At 42.3% G+C, this 11581-nt stretch overlaps 1 protein-coding gene across 1 annotated transcript; it reads left to right on the top strand.

The window, feature by feature from the left end:
• The first annotated feature begins 8830 nt into the window (after window positions 1-8830).
• On the top strand, window positions 8831-10227 carry LOC120901086. The gene is made up of 2 exons (XM_040308792.1): window positions 8831-10075; window positions 10174-10227. The coding sequence occupies exons 1-2, from the start codon at window positions 8831-8833 to the stop codon at window positions 10225-10227; spliced, it is 1299 nt and encodes a 432-aa protein (XP_040164726.1).
• The last annotated feature ends 1354 nt before the right edge of the window (window positions 10228-11581 follow it).

The raw sequence follows: 11581 nt of genomic DNA, 5'->3' as shown, positions 1-11581 counted from the left end.
TCGCGCGCGACGAGTAGCTCTGTTTGCAAAATTGAGCTACTTTTTTGCCGCGCGCGCTGTCGTCTCGCGCGACGTTTTCGCTTTATGTCTATTTGGACGGTTATACACGGATTCGAAGATACGCGGTTTTCCAAATTTGACAGTTCTTTGAGCAAATTGTACTGATTTGACACATCCATTGTGAAATACAGGTGTCCCCCGAGATACGACTGTATTTGGGACCGAAAAAATGTTCCAAAGCAAGGCGTAAGTCGAAAAAGTCGTATGTCGAATATCTATGAATATTAAGTTTAAAACCGAAGTTGAAGAGTCGGAATCTATGATATCGTGTATTTTATTTAAAATAATGTTTGTGTAAAAGGTGATAAAATTACTGAAGATAATAACGGAAGGCTGAAGTTGTTTCTTGCTCGAATGTTCAACTCGATCTGTCAATCTTTATTGTTCTTCTTCGTTGCGTTTCGACGATTGTCAGTGTGACAGCAGAATCAAGGTTCTTAATGGTTGACATATGATTCTGAGACGTATATAAAACTAAGGTAACATTTACATAGTTTACAACTCGGCCATCCTGAAAAACCGAATTGACCTCAATTCTATCTGATTCAACTACAGAGGGAGCAATGCTGAGTGTTGCCTGGATTTATCGGTATTTTGAGTCGTAGTTGGTTGCACCCATAGTCTTAACTTATCTGATTCTAAGACCCCATCGTAAGGTATTTGAGTTACTTGATAACCTTCAATATCTCGCACCACGTAACGATCGTTTGGAAGTACTTTATGAATAATGTATGGGCCTCTGTATTTGGCGATTAGTTTCTTATTTGTATTAGTCGACGTGTCTGTGTTTTTTATGACAAAATAATCTCCTACGCTATAAACTGGAGCCGGGTTATTTTTCTTAAGAAATAGTCTTTCGTTCGTTTGTTGGGACTTATGTATGTTCTCAGAAGCTTGATGACGTATTGATTCGAAGTTTCTACAGGGTGTAGTATTTTTGTTTTCTAAAAATTCAGTGAGCTCATCGATTACTGTACCCCGTTGTTCAACTCCAAAAAGCATGATTGATGGGGAATATTTGGTTGACGCATGAATTGTATTATTCAAGGCATATTCTACTTTAGTTAGTTGGGTGCTCCAATTTTCATGATCGATAGAACTTGAAAGTTTGCTAAGAATTGGTCGCAGCACTCTATTGACTCTTTCAACTTGCCCATTTGCTTGAGGTGAGCTAGTTGCTGTTAGAACATGAGAAATTCCGCGGGATGTTAAAAAATTGATAAATTGAGCAGATGTAAAACATGTGGCCCGATCACTAATGATTCGATTAGGTCGACTATAATAAGCCATATATTGGAGTAAAGCATTACAAACTTCTCGTGCATTGGTTGTTGTTGTTGGGTACAACTTGACAAATTTTGTAAATGCATCGATTACAACTAATACGTATTTTCTCTTTGATTGAGACGTAGGTAAAGGTCCCAAGTGATCGATGTGTATTGTATCGAATGGAGTTGCTGTTTTGGGAATGCTATGGAGATTTTTGTTATTATTGCGTGCTGGCGAGGAATATATAATACATTTCAGACAATTTTTTATAAAGTTTTCTACTCTTGTCTTCATTAGCGGGAACGAATAGTGTTTGCTAATCTGATCGCAGCATTTCCCGGTTCCTAAGTGGCCTATTTTCTCATGAATATTTCGAATCACGTTATCAATCATCTCCCTAGGAACGTAAAGTTGCAATTTGTTAGAAGGTGATTGTCGGTAGACTAATCCATCTTGAAAAACGTATCCGTTCACAGGCCTGGACTCAAGTTCATTTTTCAAATTTTCTATGACTGGATCACGAGACTGGGTTATTTGTAACTGACTGTCAATGTCTAGTTCTTCTATTAAATTTACAGAAAATGATCGGCTTAAAGCATCCACATGACTCATGGCGGTACCCGGGCGATGTTGCATTGTGTAGTTATAATTTTCTAAGAAAAGAGACCAACGTGCAATTTTTGCAGAGGCATTTCGATTTTTCAATGTCTCTACGAGGGAATTGCAGTCAGTGAGAATTTTTATCGGGATACCATGAACATAGCTGTGAAAGCGTTTGAGTGCATAAATGACCGATAAGGTTTCTAGTTCATAGCTATGTAGTTTAGATTCGTCCTTAGAAGTTGTTTTGGAAAAATAGGCTATAGGATGAAATTTGTTATCGTCTTGTATTTGCAATAATACAGAACCAAAACCAGTAGCACTGGCATCACAATGCAGCTCTGTTTCACGGGTGGGATCAAATATGGATAAAACTGGGGATTCAATTAGCTTCTGCCTAAGATTATTGAATGCGGTTAGGCAATCTGAGTCGAAAATAAAAGGCTTTTCTGCTCGTAGTAAATTTGTCAATGGTTTGGCTAGGTTAGCAAATGAAGGTACAAAACGACGAAAATAAGAAAATAGTCCAAGACATCTCTGGACTTGTTTAATATCTTTGGGAATAGGGTAATTCTTGATTGCTGAAATATGCTTATTACTAGGGCATATTCCGTTCGAATTAGCTTTATAACCTAAATAATCAATTTCTTGATGAGCTATATAGCATTTATCAAGACGCAGTTCTAAACCACATTGACGATTTTTTTTAAGAACTGCCGATAAGACTTGAAGGTGTGTTTGAAAATCTTTTGAAGCAATAATTATATCGTCTAAGTAGACGACAAGTTTTTCTGAGTCTATGAATTCTCTAAGAATGGAGTTTATAAATCTTTGGAATTCCGATGGAGCATTTTTTAATCCAAATGGCATTTTTAGGTATTCATACTGCCCATCTGGTGTGACAAAAGAAGTATACTTTATAGAATTTTCGTGCATCTTCACTTGATGAAACCCAATTTTTAATTCCAATAAACTAAAGAAATTCTTATTACTTAAATGTTCTAGGCACGTGTCAATTAGAGGGATTGGGTAGTTGTCTCTTATTGTTATTTTATTTATAGGTCTATAGTCAACACATTTTCTTATTTCTCCATTCTTTTTGCGCACTAAAACGAGTGCTGAAGCGTAGGGAGAATTGCTTGGACGAATTATCTTTTTTTCTAGAAGATCTTTGACAATTTCCTTAACTTGGTTACGTTCAGCGTATGAGAGGCGTCTTGGTTTGCAGTATATTGGGGTGTCATGAGTAAGGCTTATTTTCATGCTATGTTCAGGATAATTAATTTGATTTGTGAGAATGTTAATGTAATTGTCTGCTATTGTTTTTTTAGGGCATCAATTTGATCTTTTTGTAGATTCTGGTTTATATTAAGTGTTTTACTCTCAGAGATATCAATAGCGCAAAGTTCTGCAAAAACCAAGTTTTTGTTTTTCTCGAAAGGGCATTCTTCATATTTATCATAACGATTTGACTCTTGTTCAATAAAACTATGGTGTGCAACTTTCCTCGACTCAGTAATATTTGTTTGTTTTAAAATACCGATGTGTTGAAGCAGTGAAAACATGTGTGGTTGTAACACGGGAAGATTTATGTTTTTATTTATATTCATTAATTCATCTTTATTGTATTTAAATTTGATTTGTGTGAGACGGATATTAAATTTTATAAGTAAGTCACGTCCGATAATTAATGGCCAAACCATGCTTCCTGCACTGAGAATGTGAAATGTGTGTTCTTTAGTTTGATCATTGAATTTAATTCGACACTTCAACTGGCCACGTGTTTTAAGTTGATTATTTCCTAAACCACGAAAATTTGATGTTTTGATAGCATTTAGACAGGATTTTGGGACCAGTGATTCATCAATGAAGCATGTTGGACTTCCTGAATCAAAAAGACAACGCACACAGTCAGTCACATTGCTCCAACAATCTTTTAACTCAAAGGCAACACTCACCTCTTGTGTTTCTTGCAGTGTAACTACGGAGTCTATCGGTTGTAAAAACTGCTGCTGTTGAAGTGTTTTTCCTTTCTGGGCAGTCTTTGTAAGTGTGATTCCTCTGATGACAGTGAAAACAGGCTCCTGGTGGACGAGGCGGTTTCGGGCACTTCACGTCACGATAATCACGATAATGCCCAAAAGCCGAACAATTAAAGCATCGAGTTTCTGAAGCTTCTAGACTGCCGACGGGTTGTCGTGGTGAAGCACGAGTTGACGGTGGTGCTTTTAGCATACGCAGTTGTCCGTATTTTCCCAACAACTTCTTCAGATCCTCCAGTGTGTTGGCTGCATAACGCATACCACTCGTGTTGCTTGCATCTCCCATGTTGTCGATGATGATAGTAATAAGTTCTTCTTCGGGTACAGCTCCCTTTTTAGCTATCTTTTCCATTTCCAATACATATCGAAATGTTGTTTCAGTGGGTAGAAGGCGCCGGCGTCGCAATTCAGCGTAGACACATTCCAATGAAGAGCCTTTTCCGAAAGCTGCGGTTAGCTTTACTTTGAGTTCAACATAGCTACTCGCATCCACGGTCTTCGCGAATATAGCCGCAGTTCCAACTAAAAGCCGCCGTGTAACAATTAACATCGATATGTCTTGAAGTTGAAGTATGCCTGTTGCCTTTTCGAGTTCCTCAAACCAAGGAGTGATACTTTCTGATTTGTCACCAGAAAACGGCGCAACCATGCCTGAAACACACTCGAAAACGTCACGCGCTGGAGCGAGTGCATTTACGTCGGCACTCGTTCCGCCAGCGGTCGTTGCCTTCAGCTCAGCCATTTCTTTCTGGAGTAAAAGTAGGCTTTTTTCTAGTTCCAACTGGCGTATGCGCTCCTCCAAAGCAGAGTTGGGGTTCACTTTGTGCGAATGTATCATTTCTCGGTCAATGGTTGCACGAGCAGCAGCATCGGTTGTGGCAATTTCAGGAATGTTGTTTTCTTCTGTCGCACCAGCAAGGGCAGCGGTTGTATGATCTATCTTCATGGGAAGCTAAGGCGGCCATCTTGGACGATCCGGCTATTGTTCTGTCCACAAGATCTTTTGGCTCACATTTTTGAGAAATTTTGTCGTATAACATCCGGATTTGCTCTATTGTGGTTGCCGATGGTACACGCGTTCCGGTAGACTGAATTTCACTCAGCATTTACTCTTTGGTAGGCATTTTGAATATCCCACTTCTGAGTTGTAAAAGGTGATAAAATTACTGAAGATAATAACGGAAGGCTGAAGTTGTTTCTTGCTCGAATGTTCAACTCGATCTGTCCATCTTTATTGTTCTTCTTCGTTGCGTTTCGACAATTGTCAGTGTGACAGCAGATACAAGGTTCTTAATGGTTGACGTATGATTCTGAGACGTATATAAAACTAAGGTAACATTTACATAGTTTACAGTAGTAATAATAATAATATTAATAGGTAACGACTGAATGTTATACAAATCGGATTCGCTCTCTAAATTGTCGTGTCGTTTCATTAAAATCAAAATGGCCTGCAAGTGCATTAAATTCGCGCATCATTACCGTAATGGGTTCATTAGATCCGTACTGCGTATTTCTAAAATTAGTTCTTAATAATTGTCGATTTCTGGTGGTTGGCCTGTTTGCATTTAAATTAGTTTGTTCCAATATTTCCGGACACTCAATATTTCCACAAAGTAGGTCAGCAATAAACAAGGCTTGCGCATTTCTTCTTCTATCAGCGAGAGTCTCTAATCCTAGCAGTAAACGACGCGATTGGTATGGTGGCTGTTTGGTACCGCATACGGTGGGATGTGCTGGTGAGGAGAAGTGTGGAGGAATGGGAATTTTTGGCGTGAGTGTGTGCGTGTTTTTGCACACGCTGCTTGAGCTGGGTGCGCGGCGCTCAGCGATCAGTCGCGAATCGATACTGAATAAAGACACACGTGAACTGTAAGATCAATATAAATTCCTCCGTGTACGGCAAATTGATCAAATAAAAATATCACAACGTAGGGCAAATTTGCTAACGATCACGGGACAGAACATTTTGGTGCGTAGTGACCAGGATTTTGATAAATCCTTCGGTTTTTGTGAAAACCGGCGTACAGAAGCGTTTGTTCATAAAGCAGTGCTGCGGTACTCGATCTGTGTTAGTGTTTGTGTGTGTGAGCCTTTTGCAAAATGTCGAAGCAGGACAAGTTGCGGTACAAGGAGCTCAAGCGGCACCAATACATGGACTCCATCAATCGTGTGAAAGAGTTCGTAAAAACGTTCACAAGTGAACAACAAAATCAAGTGTTGACGCGACTCGATCGTTTGGAAAAGATTTGGGAATCTTTTGAAACAGTGCAAGAAGACATCGAAGATTTGGAAATCTCCGAGGAAGGCGTTGCAACTAATGCGCGTATTAGAGCAGAAATGGAGGAAACGTATTTGTACGCAAAGGCGCAATTGCGTAGTATGTTGCCCATTCCGGCAGCCACTGAAGTTGTGTCTGTTGCTGCAAATGCTGCTTCATCTTCTTTTTCAAGAGTGTGGCTCCCATTGATCGCACTGCCAGAGTTCGCAAGAAATTTCGATGCGTGGTTAACGTTTCACGACACATACGTCTCACTCATACACTCATCGACGGACATAACGGCAATCGAAAAATTCCACTACCTTCGAGCTTCACTCAAAGAAGAAGCTGCGAATTTAATACAATCCATTTCGGTTACGAGTGAGAATTATGATTTGGCATGGAGTACGATCGTCAAACGTTATTCCAACCCAATCATTTTGCGTAAGAAGCATATTCGATCGCTCATATCGCTTCCTAAGATGAAAGAAACGGGAGCAGTGGCGCTCAACCGTTTGGTTGACGATTTTCGACGGCATGTCAAAATCCTAGAACAATTGAAAGAACCCGTGAAATCGTTCAGTTCAATTCTCATCGAGTTGATGGCGGATAAGCTGGATGATGAAACACTCCGTGTGTGGGAAGAAGCCCATGCCGATGAAGATCCTACATTTACGGACATGATGGCGTTTTTGGAAAAACGTGTAAGAGTGTTGGAAACACTGGCAATAGAGAAGTGTGGTGCAGTTCCCAAAAAAACCAATAAAGACAAAAGTATCGTTGCATGCAGCTACAACTCATACCAACAACGTACCAGTGTGTGTGATGTGCAAAAAGAACGGGCACAGTATAGCGTCGTGCAATGTGTTCAAAGGCACTAATACACAAGAACGCATGAGAGTGGTGAGTGAGAAAAGGCTGTGCAGAAATTGCTTGAAAGCAGGACATTTGGCCCATGCGTGTGCGTCCAAATACAATTGCCAGCAGTGTTCTCAGCGTCACCACACACTACTTCATGCTCACGAAGAAAACAGCAGTGTATTAGTGGGTGAGACTTCTAGCTCTTCAACAATGGCGTTGGCATCGTCGAAGAAATCCGCCGTTAACGCTATACTTTCTACAGTGGTATTGGTTGTTGTCGATGCATACGGCAAAGAACACTTGGCGCGAGCATTGCTGGACAACGGATCGCAGCCGAACGCGATCAGTGAACATCTTTGTCAGCTTTTACGACTACCACGAAAGCCCGCTAGCGTTTCAATTGCTGGTGTCGACAGCACTACCACCAATGCAAAGCACATAGTATGTACAGAAGTGCGATCTCGGATCTACCACTACCGACAAGCAATGAATTTCCTTGTGTTGAAGAAAGTAACGCAGAACATTCCTTCAACGTCGTTTTCTACTGCTGCCGTCGGCGTTCCTTCGAACTACGTTCTGGCCGATCCAGATTTCGGGACCGCGCGGCGCGTGGATATGATCATCGGTGCAGCATATTTCTATTCGTTGCTGCGTGGTGGACAAGTGCATTTGCCAAACCAGCGAAACGTTCTCATCGACACGGTGTTTGGCTGGCTCGTAGCAGGAGATACACCGACCTTTCCTGAATCGCAATCGCAAACAACAATTAGTGGCAAGTGATGGAGGCAACCGACAAACTACAAGAACAGCTGGAGCGATTTTGGAAGGTCGAAGAGCTTGCTATAACATCATTGTCTCCCGTTGAACAACAGTGCGAGCAGTACTTCAAGCAGACGACGAATCGAGATCACACCGGCAGATACGTCGTTCGCATGCCGAAACACCACGACTACGCTCAGATGCTTGGCGATTCGAAGGCTACAGTGATACAGTGGCTACAGTGAGATCACAAACGTACAGTGCTATCTACGATTGCCCAGCTGTATGATCCGCTTGGCTTGCTATCGCCTCACAAAGATCACAAAGCATCGACGGCACAACCCAAGTAACGCTGCTAGCTTCTAAATCGAGAGTGGCTCCTCTCAAACCACTTACCATCCCTAGACTGGAACTATGCGCAGCCTTGCTAGCTGCCAGATTACAGCAGAAACTAATATCAGCCATTGACATGGCAGTAAACGAAACACATATGTGGTCCGATTCAACCATCACGCTGCAATGGCTTGCAGCACCACCTAGAACGTGGAAAACTTTCATCGCAAACCGAGTAGGAGAGATACAAGCTGCTACCAATGGATGCACTTGGCATCATGTGCCAGGGATCGAGAACCCTGCCGACATGCTATCCAGAGGTGTTTCTGCGGAATTGCTTTTGGAAAGCAACATGTGGATGCATGGACCAGATTGGCTGATGAACGATAGCTCGTGCTGGCCCAGCAAATCGTATGGACAACAGCACTTCACTGATGATGAGCTGGAAAGAAAGGGTAACGTTGTGTTAACTGCCCAAGTAGTCGAGCCCGACCCATTGCTCCTACGATACTCCTCATTCAGAACGTTGGTTCATGTAACTGCATATTGCATGCGATTTTGCCACATTGCGTGTGGTAAAGAACAACGCGAAACGAGCAATCTCTCTGTGGATGAGATTCAAAATGCTAAAATCGTTTTAGTAAAGATGGTACAGCAACAAGTATTTCTCGATGAACTACGACAACTGCGTAAGAAACAAAAGCTTGCTGGTGGATCCCCACTCAAGCTACTCCATCCATTCATTGACAAGGATGGTGTCATACGTGTTGGTGGCAGACTTGGACATGCCGATTTGCCATTCTGTGTGAAGCATCCGATCGTCATTCCTGGGTATCATCCATTTACCCAATTGCTGTTGAGGCAGCAACATGAGAAGGTGATGCATGGTGGCATCACATCAACACTTTCAGCCATTCGCGAGGAGTTTTGGCCATTGAATGGCAGGAGAGCGGTTCGATCTACCATCCGAGCATGTTATCGCTGCAACCGAGCCAATCCTGTTCCATTTCAGCAACCGATGGGACAGCTACCGCTTTCTCGAGTCACTGCAAACGAAGCATTTGTCTGTACAGGTGTGGATTACTGTGGGCCGATAATGCTGAAGCCTGTTCATCGCAAAGCAGCTCCTCAAAAGGCGTACCTATGCATTTTTGTATGCATGAGCACCAAAGCAGTGCATTTGGAGCTTGTGGGTGACCTAAGTACATCAGGGTTCCTGAAGGCTTTAGACCGTTTCATCTTCCGACGAAACAAGCCGAACCATATCTATTCGGATAATGGTACAAATTTCGTCGGCGCAAAGAACGCACTTCACCAAGTCTACCAGATGCTGCATGACGAAGCTCAAAACCGTCAAATCAATAACTATCTAGCAGAAGAAGGAATTGAATGGCACCTTATTCCACCTCGTGCACCAAACTTCGGTGGGCTTTGGGAAGCCGCCGTGAAGGTGGCCAAGAAGCTTTTGGTCAGGCAGTTAGGTGTCTCGCTACTATCTTATGAGGATCTGGCAACAGTGCTGATCAAAATCGAAGGCTGCATGAATTCTCGTCCGTTGACGCCGCTTTCGAATGACCCTAACGATTTGTCAGCTTTAACACCGAGTCATTTTCTCATGAAGGGAATGATGCGTCCACCTCCAGAAACTGACATACGGGATGTCCCGACCAATCGACTCGACCAGTATCAGCGGTTGCAGAAGTACGCTCAACATTTCTGGCAGCGCTGGCGTACAGAGTATCTTCATGAGCTTGCTCAGCAACAGCAACGTAACCCACCAGAACAACAAGTCTCTATCGGAGACATCGTCATTATCAAGGATGAACATCTCCCACCCGCTCGTTGGCCCTTGGCTCGGATCGTGGAAGTACACCCTGGGCAGGATGGGATTGTGCGTGTTGTTACCTTAAAAACTGCCTCTGGGGTAATGAAGAGACCGTCGTCTAAGATATGTTTGTTAGAGTGTTCACGAGAATTTTGAAAACTTAGTTGTTCAAGGGGGCCGATATGTTTGGTACCTCATACGGTGGGATGTGCTGGTGAGGTATATCCCATCACGCTATATGACACAATTATTCCGGATCTCATTCTCTTCCGGAACGGTCCCGAGGATCTGGAAAACTTCCTGGATGACGCCCCTGTTCAAAAAAGGCGATCCGAACCTTGCAGAGAGCTACAGAGGAATTACGTCAATGTGTTCATGTGCTAAAGTGTGTGAAATAATTTTTCATGAGATCCTGCTGAATGGGTCTCGGCATTATATCTGCAACGAACAACATGGATTCATGACGAAGCGTTCAACATCCACAAATTTGGTAAAATTTGTCTCGGATTGTTTGAGTGGCATGGATATTGGCCTACAAACAGACTGTGTGTACACAGATCTGAAAGCAGCTTTCGACAGTATATCACACGATATGCTGCTCGCAAAACTAAAAAAACTAGGACTAACCGAGAGTACTCTCACTTGGCTTCAATCTTATTTAATAGACCGACTGTATTGTGTAAAATTTGGACAAGTTGTATCAAATCCATTTTACTGTACGTCAGGTGTGCCGCAGGGCAGTAATCTTGGACCGCTACTTTTTCTGTTATATATTAATGATTAATGATTAATGGTTATATATTAGTGAGTTTTGTCCTGCGTGATGTGAAATTTTTAATGTATGCCGACGACATTATGTGTTGTGATATGTTGCGCTACTTAACAACGGCCAACAACGCGGGAAGGGTTTAAGCTTAAGATGTAGGTAAAAACCGTGTATTCACTAATAATATCTTTGCCCTTCTGCCTGCCCGTACCGAGTGCCCGACCGCCGCTCGGTTCCCGCTTGATGCCCTCTCATTCTCCCGAGAGACCCGACCTCCTACACTCACACATCACACGAAGACCCTTGCCTGTCGTCGGTGAGTGGCCTAATGTGTTAGGCAGGTTGGGCCATAACATTAAGTTCTACTCGATTTCCAAAGACACTAATACCCTTCAAATGGCTCTGGACTTATTCGATAAGTGGTGTAAGCGTAATATGTTATGTCTGTGTATTGAAAAATGTGTCGTTGTGTCCTTTACTCGTGCACGTCTACCAGTCTCACATAGCTACAGGATAAACGGACAGCTTCTTCAGAAGCAAAGTGAAATACGCGACCTAGGTGTTCTACTTGACACAAAATTGACTTTTAAAACGCATTATGAAGATATTATCAAGAGAGCAAACAGAACTCTAGGTTTATTGTTTAAAATGACGAGGGAATTCAACGATCCAGTGTGCGTGAAAAGTTTGTACTGTGGATTAGTTAGGCCTATATTGGAGTACTGCTCAATTGTCTGGTGTCCATCTGCAGAAGTTTGGAAAGAGAGAATGGAAAGAATCCAACGCAAATTCACACGTTTTGCGAT

The sequence above is a fragment of the Anopheles arabiensis genome, chromosome 3 (genome assembly GCF_016920715.1).
Source record: "Anopheles arabiensis isolate DONGOLA chromosome 3, AaraD3, whole genome shotgun sequence".
Classification (NCBI taxonomy): Eukaryota; Metazoa; Arthropoda; class Insecta; order Diptera; family Culicidae; genus Anopheles; species Anopheles arabiensis.
Note: the sequence above shows the minus strand (reverse complement) of the source record. Positions and strands in the feature narration are given on the sequence as shown.